The sequence below is a fragment of the Adelges cooleyi genome, unplaced genomic scaffold (assembly GCF_023614345.1).
Source record: "Adelges cooleyi isolate 19-005CV unplaced genomic scaffold, UGA_ACOO_1.1 ACOO_flye_CR_arks_rails_tigmint_CR_PRNA_23, whole genome shotgun sequence".
Taxonomy (NCBI): domain Eukaryota; kingdom Metazoa; phylum Arthropoda; class Insecta; order Hemiptera; family Adelgidae; genus Adelges; species Adelges cooleyi.
The window spans coordinates 1,811,376-1,833,718 of record NW_026095893.1 but is presented as its reverse complement, the minus strand read 5'-3'; the positions used below and the strand labels follow the sequence as shown (position 1 = coordinate 1,833,718).

Sequence of the window (22,343 nt, the reverse complement as noted above, 5' to 3'; positions counted from 1 at the left end):
AATACAAATATCTATAGCCTTTTGAATAACTCTAGGTTTAATTAATTTTAAACGCATTACCTAAACATTTTTTAGAAACATTTTAATAAATAAAAATACACACATTAAAAAAATAAAAACAATTCGTTTAGACCATAAAAATATGAAATAAATTTGTAAAAAACCATAATAAGCTTTATTGAATAGTTGTTTGTTTTTATTATAGCTATTTTATTTTGAATCGTCTGACCGCCTGCCAAAAGACAACATAAAGACTTGGGACGTATTGAATAATGTAAATCATTTTTATTTCTCTAGCTGTGTGATAAAACACTAAACACCCAAGTCAATGGGTTTTCGATAAAAAAATATAAACACATTTTCAATAACGCTCTCGAAATAAATACTCAAATAAAAAAAAAAATGTAAGCGGAAACCGTATAGATGAAAATTATTTACTTACATTATTTAAAAAAAAAAAAAACATTTTATTTTCTTTGTTTCGTGTGATTTATAATTTATGGATTAATCACAATTCACACATAACTTTACAGGGACATGGCTGCACGCTTTGACGAGTCACGAGATCCGTTATGACGTCAGAACTCGGTGGTACGGTTGGAGGGAGAATCGCGATGCGGTGAAGTCGGCAATTTGCGACGTAAAACGGTTGTGTCAAACTAACGCAACGGTGGGGTGCGTGTGATCTGGTCCGTTGGCTGTTGGCCCGCCACGCGCGTTTACCCTCTCGCCCGAGCAGCTGGTGTGTCCGGTAGGCGCCAAGCCAATAGCCAATGGGACGACCGAGTGCCCGGGCAGTACGCCAGCGCCCAGCCGTCGGTGACTCGCCGTAGTGCGGCGCAGCCCGTGATATCGTAATCGTTTCCGCAGAATATTACCGTCGATATTGTGTACTATCTGGACGGCGGCCGCGGCAGCCGGTAACTGGTAACATACTGCACAGTGATCCAACGGCGTTCGTCTCGCTCGCTCGTGCCGGCGTTCGTTCAGTAACAATCGCCGTTTGCCTACGCGCGTTAAACGTTTTCCCGCGATAAAAACAACACGGTTTTATTTTCACCCGGCGTCATTATGGGTTTATCGGGATACTTGCCGGTGGCCAACGTGGCCGTGCACTTGGTGGCATCTGTCACCATGGTGTATTCTGTGTACTATAACTACGCGCACGTAAACATACCTGCCCACGTGAACCCTATCGACGAGGCTTACGGTGGAAAATTCAAGTATCTCACGTTTTTGGACGGAGTAAGTATCCATTACGGTTTAAACCGAAAATCAATTGTCACAAATATTACAGCCCGAGAGCTGTAGCCTGTAAAGAAAATACAGCTCGTGTTTGTAGATACTATTATTAGATAGCGTTTGTTTTTTTATAGGTCACACGTTGGGATTTGCTAAACTTGGCATTTTGTCAGCACACACTGACATTTTGACAGTCGGCAATTTGTTGTTTTAATAGATTCAAGGCTCGTCGATTGTTTTTCAATTATCATTTATAAAACAAAATTGTTTACTCGACAATAATACTTCTTCAATATTTTACTCTCAATTTGCTCATTTTTCACATTTAAAAACCACACCATAATAGCTCGATCAAATTGAAGCTAAATAATAATAATATATCCTATTATAACATCTTTGTCACACCTATCTAATATGAATTCATTACATTTCGAGTTTTTGTGGTTTCACATGATATTTACGCAGCCGGTTTTATTATGCGTAACTTACAAAACACGTTGTTATTAAATAGTGAAACTTGTCGTAATCCTTTTTATGTTTTCAAACACGATATTTCATATTATTATAAAAAATACACTGCAATATAATTATCAACTATCAGAGGTCATTTAAAACAATTTGTGGTTTTGATTATAATAAGAAATATGTACAATTAAATATACCATGTAATTGTCTCGTTTGTTTCTCAAATAATTATTAATCTAGTACAACGTGTGCATATATTTACATTCGAGTATTGACGAGTCTTAAAACACTTCATTTAAGCACTTCAATACTAAAATGATAAATCGATTTGTATATTGAACTGAAATTAGCAACGAGTTAAAATTAAAAACTTACGAGTATTAACATCGTTGTATTACAATAGCGTCTTTAGAGCTCATTCAAGTGGGGGATCATTCTATAGGCGTATGGTGATCTTAAAATATTAAGTTATTAAATGTAGAGGTATTTTATGAAAATCCTGTATCATTTTTATATTGTTAGAAAAGAAATAGGCCAGGGAGCATGGATACGGCACCGCATCTCCTCTAACATGACACTTAAAACGCTCAGTCTGTTTTATCCACTTAGAAAATTAAGAAAATTATAAAAAGTGAAATAAAAACGACTTAAGGAAGTTAAAAATATCCCAATACCTTCCAGCTTAGCATCGAAGCTAAATATATATTTTTAAAAGTTTGAAAATAGTATTATTTCAAAAATGACTTAAACATTTTAACGGTTTTACGCAGGTGTTAAAATTTTCCTATTTTAAAATTACCTACTCAATGTAAACAACAAAATGTATTTTTTTTTGATAATTTCCTATGGTAGGTAATATGTATACTATAGGTATAGTAAAGATTATTGCTAATTAGATCTTCCTATATAATAAACTAATATCACTTCTCAAAAATGTAATTTGTGGAAACAATTATAAATAACTAAACAAAATGTTACCAAATCGTTGACACATAACTTTCTCAAACAAAAAAATTTTACTCATACTATAATGAAATCACTAGAAAACCAACGTTTAACACGCGCACACTAAAAAACGGACAGATTGATAAGGTTTTCTACTTTCGGTAGAATACATATTATTTTGGTCTTAGTCGCCTCCCGAAATTCAAAAAACATAATTTTCAGAGAACCGTAGCGTGCTTTGAGGAAGTGTTAATAAAATTAAACTACATTTATTTCTAGCGCGTATATAAATAGAAAAATTGAAGTATTTTAAGAATGATATATTTCAAATTAACGTAGTCGGACGATACCATTTATGCAAATAAGTTGTCATTATGCATAATCGACAACATTAGTAAACGTTAACATAAAGATTAGCTGTTAACCGTGGTGCTGACTAGTGACGATGTAGGAAATGCATACAAATTTCATAAACAGGTTATGTTAACACAATATACCAATACGTTACTTTAAAACTTTAAACAGTTATAATTGTTTAAATGTTTGATAATTTTTTACTAAATTATTAAATGAAAAATATAATTATTTGTATTGTGCACTTTGTATAATTTTCATTTGTATATGTTTAGTTAAAAACTTTAAACCATTTAATAGTCCAGTCAATGGGGGTCAAAAACAGGTGTTATCTGGAAAAAAAGATGATCTCCCGAATGACCAAAAAAATTCGCCCCCCCCCCCCCCGAAGTTCGAAAGTGTCCGCCATTTTGTTTTTTAAGTATGATTTCAGTTTTTTTCAATTATCATTAAAAATATTAATTTTACGGCAAAAATACCTCTATTCAAAAATGTAGCTGACAAAATTTCTAAAAAATATGATTCTATGTTTTTTTTTTGTGAGTCTAATAATAAAATGATTATATCTCACCGCGCGTCGTACGTAGACCAATATGAATTTACAAAACATATAGGTTGATAAAATTTTAACACGAATGAGTTATAATTAATGAATAAATAGATAGTTTGTTTCTGTCGTTTATTTGTTAAAATAGTTTAAATTATTAGAGCCAGCAATAATTTAAATAAACAATCCGTTGGTAACACAATTTAACAATGTTAGCCAGTATTAAACGATTGTACACCACACATATATTTTACAATTATAATTTTTTTAATAGTTTTTTAAAATAAATACCTACCCAGAGTAGAAAAATTCAAAGTATAATTAATTAAAAATAGTTGTGGTTATTTTACCTTTATTAGTAAATTCAACATTTTAATACTCATATGAATGATGCCTTAATTTTTATTATCTATTCTAAGTCAACATATAACTTAAGCATAATATTTATAGGTATATAATTTGTGAGTACTTTGTTGCAATTGTATTTCTTAACCCGAGCGAAGCCGGGTACACAGGCAGCAGCTAGTTAGTTTATAAAAATAAATTAATAGTTTAAATGTATATTAAGTATTGTTTAATACATTAAAATGTTTTGTGATAATTATTATTTAAAATCATTTACTAGTTTATTTCGAGTTGAACTTTATTAACCAAAAATCCCATCTTTTGCAAAAGAAAATTATTAAAAAAGTTCTGATTTATCATTATAATATCGTATAGCTAGGATTTTAATAACAGTAAGTCTTGCTGTAAGAATAAATCGATTCGTTAATTTTGGATAATATATTTAATCTAAAATAAGTACATAATATGTGCAATATTTCTAGAGGCAGGCTGGGTAAAACAATGCGTACTGTTCTAGGAATTAAAAACGATCATCATATAATCAACATTTAAAGAAATAAATTGTTGACCTAGGGATTTTAAAAATGTTTAATTCAAAATTACATTTTACAATCACAAAAGATATTTCAAACCAATTGAAACGGTTGAACCGATAGCAGCCCTTTAATAAAATCCCATTGCCAAAAACACCTATTGTCTTACAGAATTTAGTACGTCACCGGGCCAATTGGTATGCCGCCTTTGATTGAGTTTGTAGTTGTCAAAGTTAATAATATTTTTCTTATATTTTCATATCTAAATATACCTATACTGGTGGCCTTTTTTGAAAATACAACGCCCTTCGTTTTAATCCGTGAGGTCAGGCTGGTGTAACTCTCACTATAGTCTCTATATAGTTGATAGATTATCAACTCGATGGAGGAAAAAAACAAATTTTTCGACTGCCAGATAGGAATCGCTGTAAACACCACGGCGCGGCCGCCAATGGGATTTTCAAAGGCGCGACTGCTTGGAGGTTAATTTATTATTAATCATATTTGTTATAACTATTAAATTTTACTATATCCAATGATAAACAAGGACATACGAAATTAAAACACAAATATTGAACCGTGTTTATACAACGAAAAGTTATAACAAATATTTATAAATTGTAAACTTTGTCACACTAACCTCCAGAGGATAAACAGCTTTTTTTCATGCTTCCACATTTGAAACAAAGCTTTAATAATTTGTACGTTGCAATATCCACCAAATAAATATTTTCTATATTATAATCTACACCGATCGACTGCAGAAAATACTACAAAGCTTCCTAATTTTTTTTAGTATAATTCAAATTATTGTCTTCGCCATTTTGAATTTTTTCTATACTACTAAATTCCTAAGAATAGGAGCCCACGACTAAAGAAATTTAGCCATGGACCTGGAGAAATAGAGGGAAATAGTGATAGCGGCAAATACTGTTGTAGAGTAGTAAAAAGCCAAAAAATGAATAATAATTGTAATGCGATATACTAACGATAGTTATAAATTTTTTTCATAAATAAGTCTAATTTTAAGCGTTCAGTTCGAAAATTGCGTTTAAGTCGTACAAATTAAAAAAAAAACATAGAAATTTACTTCTTTGTGGGGATACGATAATTAAAACAATTCGGCTTTTGGGCTATTGCTAGACGTTTAATAAATGTTCCTTACAAATTTTGACTAAATCTGACCATTATTTGTGAAATTTAGCATGTTAAAATTAAAACTGGTGACCTTCGTAATAATAATCGCATACGATTTTTGACCCACAGAGATGCTAATCGAGTCCTGCAAAAAATATACAATATCATTGTTTAAAACAAATATCTAATAACTACTCAGCTTCGCATCTATGTTAAAACCAACAATGGCTATTTAGAATATTACGAAACCAAGTTTTTATCTGATTATTAAAATAAAATGTTTTTGTATCGTTAATTTCGTTTTTTAATAAATAGGTAAGTAAAATTTACAATTAACATGCATATACAAATTTCTAGTCGGTTATCAATTATTAAACATTGATTTACATTTTACGGGCATTTTATTTACTTATATTCGGAAATTCTAGTTAAATTGCTTTATGAATAAATTCTATATTATGTATATTTTTATGGGTTGTAATCCATGGTAAACAGAATTCATAAATATATATAATATATAATATGATTAAACACCAATAGTAGTGATTAAAATATAATATATTAATAAATTTAAATTTATATTTTAACAATTAACTATATACGTTGCAAATATCTCATTAAGCCGTTCAATTTTTTTTTGTTACTTGTGCACAGCAAATTTAAGAACAGTGTTTCTAAGAACAGTCACATGTACACTTGTTTTTGTTTAAAATTATGATCATAGAATTGAAACATTTATTTTGAATAGCCTAAAAAAGTAATTGTAAACAGCACCTTGCAGAAAATATCCTGGAGTTTTTATTTATGCATCAATATAAATAATAATCAATCAGCCGCAATGACTATAAAAACATGTATCTAAGTAGGTATGGATATTTAATAGTTCTATATATATATTAGAGGACTCTATTTTCATTTAAAATACAGAATTAGTCCTAACAACTTAATCTATAAATGGGGAAGTTTATGTTAGACCATATGTTGAAAAAATCAACCACCTTTTAAAAAATAACGATAAAACAATTTTAAAATTTGGTATTTCTTGTAAAACGATAGCCTAATGTACTATGCAACTCAAACAAAAATAAATTAGACAAATAGCATTCAGTATAAATATAGTATATACATTAGTGGTCCTATACACAAAAATGGAAATCTATTTTACGCTGGTGGCATAGGTCTCGTTAAAGTTGTTTACATATTCATAAGACAATAACCAGGCATGCAAGTGCACTATAAATGTTAACATAGCCTCTCATTTCTGAATATTTTTAATTCAAGGGAAATATTAATCAAATCTATTTTCAGAGTTTTTTATTTTCCAACTTCATTTTTTGTGTTTACAATACTTATACGCGTATCTTTGACTCCAGCTGCCAAATTTTTTTTTTTAGTTTTCGGAGATATTATCCAATAGTTAATCGGGAAAATAAAGCTAGGAGACTATTGTAAGTTTTTACTTTTAAATTAGACACGGGTATATAGATTTCATGCATTTCATTATTGAGTTACGAACATTTTATTAATTTTCTCTAATCTGTTTGTTATATTACTTATTTACACACATACACACTTACAAGCTATTAACAAATAAAGTAACTGAAGCAATAAAATAATAGAATTACAAAACAACAACCACAAAAAATATCACTAAATTCATAGTATAATATGGTATTGAGGTGATTGATTTCGTTACAGTTTAAGTGTGGTTTCTGCCCGGTGGACAATGCTTGGTATGTTGAATGTACTAATAAAATAACAAAAACGTGGTAAAAATACAATAGTTGATAATACATTTGTATTATACGGTATCTATGGACATTAAAAACGAGTGTTGCTAATATTATATATACCATGACACAATTAAAAATGTTTTTATCTGAAAATCACTTGGGTATGCTTAAATGTAGTTTTAATTAAAGATTAGTAGTAGAGATTAGAAGTCAGGGTTCATTTGTATAGGAGCGTAGGAAGAGACAAATCGAATCGTTCAGGATTCTGACTTCTGATGTCTCAATTATTTGTGCACATGTGCAATGAATATTATTACAGATTTCCTACCACCATCACCTTGATAATGTATGTTTTTTTTTTGTTTTATATTTATAATATAATACAAGCTGTCCCGACGCGGCGTTGCCCGTGTAGAATAGAATAGACACACAATCACCTGATCGGATCACTGTATCCCTGTGGTATGAAAAGCCATAGAGATGTATTGATAACTATTGATAATATTGATAATCATAATTAATCATTTTAATTAATTAAAAATTAAAAACATGTTCTATCAGATCAAATTGTGAATCTAAAACTTTCTTAAATTAAACTTAATCGCTCACACAAAATTTCATAAATATCTGTCCAGCCGTTTAGGAGGAGTTCGCATACTTACACACGGACAGAAGAAATTTATTTATAAAGATGTATTGGCATTTGTTTTATTTATAACATAATTAGTATGTTGTGTAAACATATTAACTCAAGTGTTTTTACTTGATTTTACTGATGCTCATAAACATATTATATAAATAATGAATAACAGTAAAATGTTGAAGTGTTTAATTTTAGCAGTAATTGCTACATATTTATAATACGCATTATTTTATGCCTATTACAGTATTACCTATATGTAACCGTGTCTACATTTTTGTGTTATACATTTATTCGCTGTAATGTTCTAATTTATTCTAATTTTTTTTTATAGTGTTTCTCTGCTTTATTTTTCACCTACGCATTGGTTGTGGACATTTGTTCAATGGTTTCCTCATCCGAAACACCGACTTTTGATAAACTATCTCAAGTAAAAAGCTATTTCTTCACCAGTATTGCGTTTCCATTGAGTATGGTAAGAATTAATAATTGTTTTTTATTATTTTTAAATACTTTTATTGGAGTTATAAAAAATACGCTTAACTCTGAAGAGTAGATAATTGCTATTTGTTAGTTAGTAAAACATTTATCAAAATAATAGAATGTTACACCGTAAACGTGTGTGACTGTCAGCTATTATTTTAAATGTATCTATTATAAGTTTTAGACATTTTAATGTCAAGGGTAAAAAGGGCTCGCATAACCATTAAATTAGTTTAATAATATGGAGTTTTATTTATCTATTACTATCACTCCTGTAGTTACAGAGCACCTACATCGGTTAATCATGTGCTAGTTATAGTAATAGTAGGTATATGTATATCATATAATATATACAATGTTTACACATGTACTTAGGTTTGGTTAATTATCAAACATACGTAATGTTTCAACAGTATTTTATTTTTATTTTTGAAGTTATAATATTTACTGAATAATTATTATTATTTAAATTGTTATAGTAGTTGTATTCAATTATAAAACTAAGCTACCACAAATCGCATATCATTTGGACAGTACAGTTAGCAGAGTATAGGCAGAACTATTAATAAGTCACTATTTAGTACTTCGGGGGTACTGAACATTGTAGTCAAATCTATTCGAACCTTGGAGGGCCTTCACTCCCAACATTCCTCAGGTGGTCGGTCTTATGAGGCTGTTCTTACTCGCTTACTACTTATTATAATTAAAAATATTTTTGTTTTTACCACAAACACTACTTAATCTAGTCATTTTAAATTTACAATATAATTTAAACTTAATTAAATACAATTTTTCTTTTGAAATATTAAACTTAAGTATAATATAATAGTATGCCTCTAACAAATGCTTATATATTTTTATTCAACTTAGTAACGTTGTTGATGTTTTGGTACTGACTTATTAAAATGGATGACAACTAAAAACGAGTAATGGATGTTTTAATAGAAATAATTATACTTAAAATGTAAGGATATTTCTACAATACTGAAATTATAATTGTATTTTATGAGTCGCGCTATTGCAAACGTTTTTATTTTTTTTTTATAATTGAGTACATTAATTAAGTTGTTAGGATTAAAATATTTGTTTAATTATGTGGTTACATTAATTCTATACAAGTACAAACATAATACAAACATTTAGTAAAATATTTATGAATTTAAAGTCGAGGCCATCCGGTCTAGATAATATGATTACAGTATTCATTTGTTGTTTTTCGCTTTTTCTAGCTCAAGGTTATGTAATGTATGGTATATTTAATATTGTGCTACCAGTACTTAATTTAAACAAATATATAATTTTAGGTTTTGGACTATAGTTAGTCATTATTATTGTGTACTTGAAATTTACAAGATTCAATAAAACCAACCAGTTCAGTGTATTGGGTTTGGAAGTAATACCTATTTAGGCGGTGTTCGTTTTTGTCCCATTTTTAGTACTTCGATCAGTAACGAAAAAATATATTAGGCAGGGTACCTTATACTCATTTTCGGAAAAAAAACAAAATTAGGCGGTGTTAGAACTCACATGGCGACTTTTTAAGACATGTTGTATGTAGGTAATATTTCATTAAAACTTAACATTAAGCTAAATTTGTAAACTTATCGATACCTTGAAGCGCATAAGTGCTATGTCCACGGTGTATCGTATGGACATAGCACTTGTGTGCTTCAAGGTTCGATATAATATTATATTATAACACAAAACTGAAGTATCTATTTTGATATTTAATTGAGGAATAATTTAAAAATCATTTTTAGCTTATTAATAATTTCTTTGGAAAAATTACAATTTGTAAAGTTTGTTTAATAATTTTTACAATAATATTCAAAATTAATTTTGATCGATACATCAAGAAAATATCGATTTGTTGTTGTTTTCGACCAGAATTTTATTGAAATTTAAACATTATTGCTAGTTATTTTAAAAAAACGTTACTTCTCATATCTTCATTTAATTAAAAGATATTTAGTAAGCTAACTATAAATCACCTAAATGGCTAAATTATAATATTAACTATAATTTATTTAATATTTATAATGTTGCTATGTTATTATTAATTATTGTGTTAATTACAATAAGGTAGTGTTTATTTATACAAGATATATATTTTAAAGGTTAGATTTTAATAGTACATTCTATAACAAATCATTAACCAAGGTTATAATATTGTGCTGTGTGATGAATTTTATGTTTGTCCTCTGACCAATGGCGTATACACGACATAAATGGCAACACATTTATTTTTACTTGAATAAAATCATAGCGCAATAATTATGTTATTCGAAATTAAGAGGACGCCTTTCGCCACAGTAAACAATTTGTTAAGTAAAATATTATTTTCTTATTTCGAATGATTGTGAATTCAATATTAAAAATAGAAACATTAATAAACCTACTTAGGAGCTAGGTATAGCAAATTTTCAAAAAAATTGTTCGGATCAAATGGTACATATTTTATGAAAAATAACAAATCAGGGTCCATTTTTATTCTTCGTCAATCGTTTTATTAATTTGTGTTTTCTCAATAGATTTTCAACAAATCCCGGTTAAACAATATAGTTGCGAAAAATTGCCTATACTTCACTCCATAATAAATAAGCGTATATTGTTATAATGGAAGAGTATTGGCCATTGGGTACTTCCACTTAGTACAGAGCACTGCAAATTATAACTAACTATTTGTTTTACACATATTTATTAATATATTAGTTGATATTTGATTAAAAGATTTGGCATTATTAATCATTTAAACTTTTATTTTTGTTCCACGTTTCAGTTTGTATCCACGACGTTTTGGAGCTTGTGGTTCCTCGATCGCAATTTGGTAATGCCCAAAAACTTTGACATCTACTTCCCAAGCTGGTTAAACCACACTATGCATACATTTGTGTTCGTGTTTGCTTGTTTGGAAATGATCACTGCTTACCGGCCGTACCCGTCTCGTGTTCATGGATTGGGAATACATTTAGGTTTTCAGTTGATATACTTAGTATGGTGAGTTTATCTGTATAGATACTAATTTAATACAGTTTCATCGGTTTTGCTTTAGAATATTTTCTATGATTTTAAACTACCGGGCTGTATTAGTTGGGCTTGATATTTTATCACTAAGATTTCACACACCATTTTATTGGAGTCCTCTGAATCAATTAACTATTACCAATTACCATTATGGCACTATCGTTGAAATAATAGCTTAAACGGTGTATAAAATACCTACTGCGGAAATAATAATACAAATATTATATGAAGTGCTTTTTCAAAGGTTTATTGAATCTACATGAAACGTATTAACAGTTAATTTTGTGTTTAGATATTCCTTTAAGTTTATGTAGGATTATGTGACTAATGTGTCATATATTAGATACAGGATTATAGACTATTGTGTCATAACTCGTACAATTATTTTCAATGTGAACGTTTGTTGATTTAAAACTGATAATTTTTTCAGACCTTTTCAATTGTAATAATATTATCAAGGTGACAAAGGTTCTGTAGAAAAACTATGTCGATAAATTTAATTATTTACCATTGCGATTTAGTATAGGATTTGGTCGAAAAATTGAAAAACAAAACGTTTATGTATTTTTATTAGTTTAGTAATGAAGAGTCTTTGTGGGTTATTAATTTTTATTAGACAATAATAGGGTCTGTTTGTCCTTTTTTTCTTTATTATAATTAGTCAGTTATTAATTATCTTCCTATTTCACCTACAGTGATTAAAGTCTTAAATAATAATAGTCATAAAAAAATATATATAATATATTAAATATATTACTCAATACTAGTAATATTAGCAATACTCAATAAGTCAATATAACCATATTGATATGATACTGATTTAATTTATTTATTATATGATTTCAAAATTCTTTATTATTGTTTTTGATTTCAGGATTCATATTGTGTACAGCCAATGTAGTATGTGGGTGTACCCAATTCTCAGCCAATTGAACATGTTGCTTAGGTGGTTATTCTTTTTAGGGACATTCGTATACACCACCGCGCTGTATTTAATCGGAGAATACGTGAACCTAAAATTATGGGGTTTTCAACCCCAAAAGGTACAAAATGAGTACACCCCTTAGATTATTTTGCTTCCCTTCTTTTAATACTTTTATCATGATTAACGTCGTGGCAAACACGGAAATAAATGGGATTCAAGACGAGACTGTAATGAACCAAAAAAAAAAAAAAAATGGATTTTTATGACAAATTGTATAAAATAATTAAAACTTTGTATTTTATGTGTACTAGATATTATTATAATTAACTTTTTAATATTGCCATATTGACTTTTGGTTTTATTATTATTATTATTTTTTGTAAAATATTGATAAAATGACATACGATTTTGTGATTTGTGTTGTATTATATCAGTTTATTTCTTCTTGATATTTTATCTTCCAATTTGTTTGTAATTATTTACCAAAATACAATGTTGTGTAAGTTATGAATTTATTAGCTTTGTACTGTTTATATGTTCGTGTCAACCGACACCTAAACAAACTCAAACTATAATATGAAAAACCATTTGTTTGCAGGTTCAAGAAAAACAACAATAAAGAAACAAACTGATCACCTAAATATTTTGTCATTAACTTTGTGCTATTTTGCATGTGTAATGCACCTTCATATATAATACTATAATTTTGTATGCATTTTCATGTATGTGTTTAATGAACGTAACTTAATTTGTAAACTTTATATTAATGATATATCTTTTTTATACTATTTCTATTTATATAGTCCAATGGACCATGTAGCTTAATTTAGGATGTTGACTGTTAAATAAATTGAATTGCTTAACTAACATTATACTTTTAAATTACAATTTACGCTTCACTTTAGCTAACAACATACATTTGAAAGTAGGGTATTTATAAAACCAGCGTGCCATCAAAATAACTTGGTTAGTATGTTTAATCCATCGCAATTTATATTTACTAATGTAACAATATAATTTGGTTTGTGGTTAAAAATTAAGTTTGTGTTCATTGCATTAGTAAATTTTCATAAAACAAGTAATTGCGCAAACAGAGCTGAAAAAAAACCTTTAACACAAATTGACATTAGAGCACTAATAAAAATATTTATTTTAGTGAGATTACATGAGACTATTGATTATTATATAGAATATCTATAATTTTTATTAGGCGATAATGTTTTCTAGTTTACGCAATGAAATGTTAATATAGCCACTATAAGTTTTAAAGTTTCCATTAAGTTTAACAACTTTGGAGTTACAAGAGCACCGAGGTGTTACTCTAAAATGAGTAGGTTTAGTCATTTGAACATACTTTATTTTATTGAAACTTCAAATGCAATTATAAATTATGTATTTATTAGGGCCAATTTTGAAATTTAACTGTTGGAGAAGTTCAAAATTCGAATTTTTCCATTTCTAAAATACCTATTGTTGTATTTTGTGTTCCAATATCAACCGTGTTTTCGAAGACCGTAGGGGAAGAGTTTTAGGATTAAGCCTTAGAAAGAAATATTTCAATCGTTGTACCGTGTACGTTCTATACTTACATTTTACCTTAGTATGTATTCAGAAAAAGCATAAAAAAGAAAAACAATAAATAAGTTCTATGATGATTGGTGTAGTATTTAACAATATTTAGACAAATGAGAACCTAATAATTCCTTGAAACCGCCTAATAATACTAATCAGTGTCGTACCTCCCCTCCAAAAAAAGTATGTTTTATGTGTTTACGGGCACGTTAAAACAGCTGCCTCAAAAAATCTATGTTAAACAAATGTCATCAATTAAAATTTGATCATATTTTCGTATCTACATAGATTTTTTAATTGTCTAATTGAAATAATGTACCTGGATTTATATAAAATTAATTTTGAAGAATCGAGCAAAACAAAATAAAAGTTTGCATTTAGTAAAAATTAACTACACCTATGTGGATATTTCACATTTATCATTTTAATTATATAATAAATACTAAACGATGTGAAATATATAAAATAATTTGGTGGTGCGTTCTCAGGAATTTGAAAAAAATATATTAAAATATTAGTTTTTTGCATGTTTTGGGAGTAAAATAGGAAAAATGTGCGTTATGAATAAAATAAAAAAATAGTAAAATTTAGTTGTGTTTAGATATAATTTATTATAAATTATGTGGTTAGGTTTCATACCTACAATAATATCATAGCGGTAATAACCGGTAAGAATAAAATGTATACCAAAGTCAAATATGTTTCAGTTTCTCTTGATTCTACTCTTGAAACTCCTATAGTCCTATCGAGTTAGTTGAAATTTTATTATTTTTCATTTTATTCGTAAGGCAAATTTTACTCTTTTTACTTCAAAGTATGAAAAAAATCAAGTTTATCTTAATGTGGACCTACAATATATAGTGATGTCTTATTTGTGTTTTCGGCTACCCAGCCGCGGGGCCTTCGAAAATGTGGGGATCTATGGGTGGCCCTGATAATCGTTTTCCATAGTCTATTTAAAGACAAAAGTTTAACAATTGTATGTGAACTTTGCGTTCAGGTTTCTTTGGAAAAAGAAAGATCCGCGTTTGGCTGTTTTTACACAACATGATACTCTTAAAAAATTCTATAACACTCAACTAATAATAATTAATTATTTACAGGGGTCGAATGAAAACAGTTAACTTTTATAATTTAAAGCAAAAGTTTAACTTTTACTTGTACATGTTGATGTATAAAAGTTTTTTTTTAACTTGCTTTTTTCGATAAAAGTTATTTTCAATACTTATATCAATTTAATAGAAGTATAATCAAAATTGCATTGTATAAGTGATAGTTTAATTTTTTGAACACGATCATTTTTATGAAAAAGCAACCAAATATTTAACAACAATCGTATGAATAACCATAATGAAAAAAAAAATGTTTTAATTTTTTATTAATAAATAAATGTAATTTAATCTTAACGTTTTAAATGTTGTCATTATAATGAGATTGGTTTTGGACGAATTCGCTATTCTTTACGAAACTTAAAAAATGTAACGAACATTTTACGAACAAACAAATTTAAGTTAAATTTACAAACAAAAAACATTAATTTAATTTAACTAACAAAATATTTTTAAGGGTTTCATTGCCAAGGTTGTATCTATGATCATTTAAAACTTATTTTATAGATGAAAATGCCCTTTCTACAGATACTTGAAATGCAGGGGAATTATATACAACCAAAGCTAATTTAAACAACGTTGGGTATTTCATTTTTTTTAGAGAGTTGAATAGTTTTTTAGTGCTGAGCAGTCAAATAATAACGATCTTGTATTATAATTGAATTTTTTTGTACATATAACTTTTATTTTAGAGGGAAAAAGTAAAAGTAAAGTGAAATAATAACAAAAAATTGTTTAAAAAAATATTTTGTAAAAATACAAATTCAATGATTTATAAAACATGCATGTGCGTAGACATTTATAATCTGTTTAGCTGTTATTTAATATTTTATTGTAACGATACGGCGTACACAATAAAAACCGAAAAAACTTATACTTTAATAATTGTTAGTTAATATAATATGTAATAATGAATAATGATATAAGATATTACATATCTAATACCATTATTATCAATAAAACTATAAATGTGAGATGGGAAGGGAAAAGGGGCCTTATTTTGCGAGAATCCAAGTCCCAGGAGAGACCAAACATTGTTGGGGAACATATTTAAAAAAAAAAATATGTTATTTACTATAGGGCATTTAATTTTAATTTTTGGTTGTTTCATTCCTTAAGTATGTAAAAACAAGTGTTTTTATCGATTGTGAAGGGGTAAATTTGTTAAGCTTTAATGTGCCCTTGTTGGATATCTACGATTTATGATCTATACACTTTCATCATGAAGAAATCGTTCCACTGGTTAATAATTATCGTTGGTACAAACAAAAACTTAGTGAAAAAACCACCATATCGTTCTAAAACCAATAAATTCTCAGCTACTCGTCGAAATTAAAGTAATAATGTTTTCAATAAAATATTAAATCCATAATAATACAATAATAGCGAAATATTCAAATTGTTAAATGGGGTAAATAGAAACGGGTGTGACAGTTTTATGTACATAACATTTTTTATATTTTAGTTATGTATTATCGAAAACACATTATTATTTATTAAGTCATAATGGTGGCAAAAACACATCCCGTAACTTCCGTGTCAACTTTAATACATCGTTTTGGATTCATGCTAAATAAACATAAGCTTTATAGAGTAAACATTTACAAAAATGTACATTTTGATTTCTTTACTTTCAATAGTAGGTATTAGTACTAACATAAATATTTTAATCAGTGCTGTAATTACGGGGAGAAATTAGCGAGATATATCTAGTACGTTTGTATATCTGTGATTTTGGCACAAAAAAAATTTTGAAACTATCCTTATGAAATTATTAACAAAAAACATAAATATTAATTTATAAAAATATATATATATATTGATATGCAACAATAAATTATCAGTAATTTAATCTAATACCAGTACTATGGTTTATTATTTAAATGTCAACAATATACAAGTTATGTTATAATAAACAAAATATACATTTTCCTTGTACCACATGCATTAAAATTTTGACTTGCTTTAAAATATTATCCAGCACATTTAAAAAAATATATAATTTACTAGGTAAAATATTAAGTTGGTAATTGGTACATCAATAATCGTGTTTAAAACTAAGATATTTAGGTTATATTATAATTCATATTTTCCCAGTGTTTCATGTTTTGCATAATCATTTTAGAATAGGAATTTAATTAATATTAAAATAATAGTTTTACAAGTTCAGAGGATTTGCTTGTACTATTCCACCATTTGCGCACATTTGTTCAGCAATGCTACTCATCTTTGAGAAGGTATCTAAGTGTTTACCAGATTTTAGTTGATTTATATTGTTGATTACTCTGTCACTAGCCTGAAAATGAAAAAACTTTTACTAAGTGTATGTTTAATAGAAATTAGTGCAGAAGAAAAGAAAGGTTAGAAAGCAAATTTGTGTGGGAAAAATATGACAGATCGTGTTGAGTAGTATATAAAAGTCAAGGATCGATATAGCCTGTATAAAATAACTGGAATAAGGGCGTTTGCTTATTTTGAAACTATACTCTATTAAACTTAAGATTAAACTGCTCGCCGACGAAAAGTCGTCACCACTGCGCATTCTCATTTTGTGCAAGAGCGGTTCAATCTTATGTTGAATAGAGTTAAGTATTTTAGAAAAGAGTAATTATTTAACTTAGAGGTGTTTTTTTTATTTAACAATATTTTATAAGGTCAGCTTTAAAATTTGTTTAAATTATCTGAAATCTTCTTCAAACCAATCTCATTGAAAATGTTAAAAAAAACGATTGAAACGTAAAATTGATTGATTAATAATACTAGACTTAGACTTGCTGACTGGATAAAACTTTTTTTTTTTTATATATAACTGAGCCTACACAAAAGTCACTAGGTATGTATACTGTAGTATGAAACATTTTGGTAGCTAGGAATAAGATGAACTAGGCAACTCATTATAACAAATGACAAACCTCAGCACAGTAAACTTGGGTAAGCAACGCTTCATAATCAGCTGTTGGAAGACCCTTATTTAGTGCTCTTGTAGCTCTAGATAATACCACTGTCATAGTATAAGTATCAATTGCTGCTTGAGCTAATCTGTTTAGAAGAAACTGCTTGTCAATTATACCTTTTCCGTATTTAATTAACAGTGATTCTACAGCTGGTCCGAATAAACCAACACTCTTGAAAAAAAAAAAAACATTATACAAATATTCAATAATTTGTCTAGTTTATTTACTTGTGCAGCAAGGTTTGCAGCATCCGATAATTTTGGGTGGACTAAATGACTTAACGACGGTGCTGTATTTAAACCAACAGAGAACAAGGCTCGTTTTTTTACTTCTTCAAGAATCAGTCCTAAATGAGCAGTTGGATTTTTAAACGCTCTTTGGAGTTCTTTCAGATGACTTCCAGCAAACTGAATTCCCGTTAAGGCTACGAACAATCTGAGGATATCGTTGGTACCTTCAAATATTCTGAATATTCTCAAGTCTCGCATAACTTTTTCTAAACCAGTACCTTTCATGTAGCCCATACCGCCAAGTATTTGTATTGCTTCATCAGTTACATACCATGCAGATTCAGATGCAAAACACTATAGAATGATGAACACTATTAAGCTGATTACTTATGATAGTATAGTAGATTCATTAAATATACATTAAAGTATTGGAAATTGAAAAAACAACCCAATGTTTGTGTTAAAAATAGTCATATACAAAGATTGTTTGATTATATTATGTTATAATATACATAAAATACCTTTGAGATTGCTGCTTCTAAATGATAATCTACAGATCCCGAGTCCATGTTACCAGATATCATGTACGCCATACTTTCAGTAACATATTGGAGCATGGCCATACGGGCAAGTTTTTCTTGAATGCCACCAAAGGTGTCTAACCGTTTTCCAAATTGTATTCTAGAAGTTGCATGTTCAACAGCTTTGGCAGTTACTGATCTCATAGTACCAGATAAAGCAGCTGCCATGCCAAATCGCCCGTTGTTTAAAATATTCATAGCTACTTTGAAACCTTGGCCCTCACCTCCCAATACATTCTCTATTGGTACTTTAACATCTTCATAATTAACTTCAGCAGTGTTGGATGCTTTAATACCCATTTTCTTTTCCGGTGGACTATTTGTTACACCTCCAAATGACCGCTCAACAATGAATGCAGTCACTTTGTCTACTGTTTTACCAGTTTTCTCATCTTTAACTGGTGTTTGAGCAAACACGGTCATTATTTCTGCCATGCCTCCGTTACTTATCCAAATTTTGTTGCCATTGAGAATGTAATGTTTACCATCAGGTGACAAAACAGCGCGAGTTCTAAAACACAATATAATTTACACGTTAGAGTAAATGAACTTCCTCCTCCTTGAAAGGTTTTCATTTTTTTAAAGAATTATTAAATGTTTATAATGTTACTTTATACATTAAAAAAATAAATAAATCATTGCATTTTGATGCAATATTTGAAAAACCGGTAAATTACTTATTAATACTCTTGAAGAACTTGAAGCAGATCATGTAGGGATATCACCACTCCTATTTGGGAAGATTTTCTGTTCTTGAAAATTGCTATTTGGTACGGGTTCATCAATCGCCAGACGGCTCTTTTTCATTAGAAGGTTCCTACCCAGCAAACAGAACCGACCATTTGCCGAACCAATTACAGGGAGCACAAAATCACTGCCTTTCCCACTTGGCTACTCATTCTCCAAGAGTATTATACTATTGATATCCACGTTACTCGTTAAAATTTATGACTAACTATAATACAACGATAATATGCTAATTACATTAAGAGATCTAAAAAAAATGTTTATATTCAATACATGTTTTCTTCTAATATTATCATTTAGTTGCTTAAGTTGTATTATTTCTATTCATACTAATTTGTTATTGTGAATTAATATATCATAGATTTGTCTTACTTAATAGAACCAGCATCACTGCCAGAAGATGGTTCTGTTAAGCAAAATGCTGCAAACTCCTTATTTGATACTCGTGGTAAATATTTAGCTTTCTGCTCAGGAGTCCCAAACAATAGTATTCCCTTAAAATTATAATAATATAATATAAATTATGTTAGTTCGTAGAAAAAATAAACTCACTTTGAAACCAATAGATTGATGAGCGCCTAAAACAATACCGACCGCCAAATCATGAGCACCGACAATTTCTACCATTCTTGCATATTGTGTGTTGGTAAGTCCTAAGCCACCCAAATCTTGAGGTACTTGTAACGAAAATGCCCCCAGGTCCCAAAGACCTTCAAGAGTATTTGGTTCTACCGTTTCTATTTCATCATTTTTAAGTGGATCATTTACTTCCTTTGTTTAAACAAAACGTATAAGAAAAATTAACAATAACGATAAAACAAAATATTAAGTAACAACCTTAAAAAATTTGGTAACAGGATCAACTAAACTAGTTAATGTATCAGTCTGTTCATCATTTAATACGTCTGGGTAAGGAAATACTTGTTCAGCTTGCAATTGACCACGGAACAAGTTCATTGTGAATGATTTTGATTGTTTAGTTTCTTTGGAATCCTTGGATGCTAAAAGTGTTGAGGTTGTAGAAAGCCATCTATTTGTAAGAAGAAAATATTTAGTTAAGAAACATTTGGTAAAAGCCACAATTTCTTCATTTTTACTTTTAATTACTTTAATAGAAATACACTAGATGGTACTAAAATTTCAATTTTGCAGATACCCGAATAACACGAACAAATTTTTTGGAAGGTTTATCAAGATACTATCAGGATCTATCAGTATGCTTGATATCTATCTGTATCAGTTTTTACACAGTTTCAGAATTAATATATTTTCTTGTATACTAAAAGAAAACTAACCATTATATAATAATTCTATGATCAATTATTAATTCAGTAGAACATTTTTTTTTTTAAATTCATACTTAAATCCACTTTTAGAATTTTTTTAAACAATACACATGTTTAAAATATTATAGAAGCATATATTTCATAACATTAAAAAAATATATATGATGCAATTATTGCAATATAATAATATTGCAAATATTATCAGAGGCAACTATTTGTTGTATAGTGATCAAAACAAAACGGCTAAAATTAATGAACGAATGAAACTTGGATGTTATTAAATAACAGCCAATAATTTTCAGTATTTTTCAGAGCACTATAAACTTTTGAAACTTAAATAGTGACATAAATAAATGTTTAAAAATTTAGATGATCAGAATAGTGCAATTGAATAAAACACACAGATAAAAATAATACTTCACTGCACTCCATTTGCATCTATAAAGGTTGGGTAATTATTTGTCATTGCTAGACATTGATTGCTGCTTGGAAAATACCAAAAATATACTTTAGATGCCCTATGGTGTACTAGATAGTGCATACCAATAATAGATTTGCTGCAACTGATACCTCTCTATTGTTAGTGTTGATAGTTGACCAACCAAAAACAGTGCAACACAAAAGTAACAAAGGATATTGCAGAATATAATTGGCCTCAAATTATATTTTAATTATTAAAAATTTTTATAAATAGAAAAATAATAACATGATAATGGTCATTAACTACAGTATAATTCTAAACTGTAATTTATTAAAAACAATATTAATTCAAATATTATTACCTCTTGTACAATTATTACTTAGTTCAACTGAAATTTGTCTTTTAAATGTAATTAAGCAAATACACACAATATGTGTATATTGTCACCAGTTTATTAGAATGTGGACACAATATATTATTATGGTCATAGGTATTTATAAGATAATTTATAATAAACAAAAATTGCACTTTATAACACTCTTGCACCATCATGCGCAAACTATTTTAATTTTTCTTCTAATAATGTGACTACACTAATCTTATACGATTTTGTCCAATGTGTACTTCAAGGAAATATCATATTATATTTATTTATTATTATTATATTTTCTGGATAGTTTATAATTTTAGATTATTTCATACCTTTTTGATTTTTTGACTGATCTGTACTCTTCAATGACTTTAAGATGGCTGCGATTTAACTTACAAAAATTGACTTTAAACATTTTCTTTGAAATATTGGGCGATAGATTAACAAAACTGAATGGAAGCTGAATTCAGGAAGTAGTGTCTACGACTAAAGGCAAGTTACTTTACAATAATTACAGAACCTAACAACAACATACACAGGTTGTTCTGAGAGAGCCACAAGGACAGTAATTGCTGGTTAGTGGTTATTAATACCTTTTGAGTATTGAGTAATTTAGTTGTTATGAGATCCTGATTTAATAAACATAACGTAAACAAAATAGATAACAAATGACCTAATTTAAAGTCAATGATAATATACA

At 28.6% G+C, this 22,343-nt stretch overlaps 2 protein-coding genes across 3 annotated transcripts; one reads left to right on the top strand and one right to left on the bottom strand.

The window, feature by feature from the left end:
- Window positions 1–802: 802 nt before the first annotated feature.
- On the top strand, window positions 803–13,236 carry LOC126835226 (androgen-induced gene 1 protein-like). 2 transcript variants are annotated; one of them, XM_050567661.1, is made up of 5 exons: window positions 803–1,245; window positions 8,276–8,416; window positions 11,204–11,421; window positions 12,323–12,491; window positions 12,972–13,236. In XM_050567661.1, exons 1-5 carry the CDS (start codon window positions 1,072–1,074, stop codon window positions 12,990–12,992), a joined length of 723 nt encoding a protein of 240 aa, XP_050423618.1. In that variant the 5' UTR covers window positions 803–1,071; the 3' UTR covers window positions 12,993–13,236. The 2 variants fall into 2 exon arrangements, with proteins under 2 accessions (XP_050423618.1, XP_050423617.1); XM_050567660.1 differs by lacking the exon at window positions 12,972–13,236 and having other exon boundaries at window positions 806–1,245; window positions 12,323–12,884.
- A 3,611-nt stretch (window positions 13,237–16,847) lies between these two features.
- Window positions 16,848–22,291, bottom strand: LOC126835221 (very long-chain specific acyl-CoA dehydrogenase, mitochondrial). Its single transcript, XM_050567646.1, has 8 exons — window positions 21,976–22,291; window positions 20,404–20,596; window positions 20,119–20,337; window positions 19,939–20,060; window positions 18,760–19,330; window positions 18,236–18,592; window positions 17,967–18,179; window positions 16,848–17,350 (listed from the first exon to the last, which is right to left on the bottom strand). The coding sequence occupies exons 1-8, from the start codon at window positions 22,056–22,058 to the stop codon at window positions 17,213–17,215; spliced, it is 1,896 nt and encodes a 631-aa protein (XP_050423603.1). The 5' UTR covers window positions 22,059–22,291; the 3' UTR covers window positions 16,848–17,212.
- Window positions 22,292–22,343: the final 52 nt, after the last annotated feature.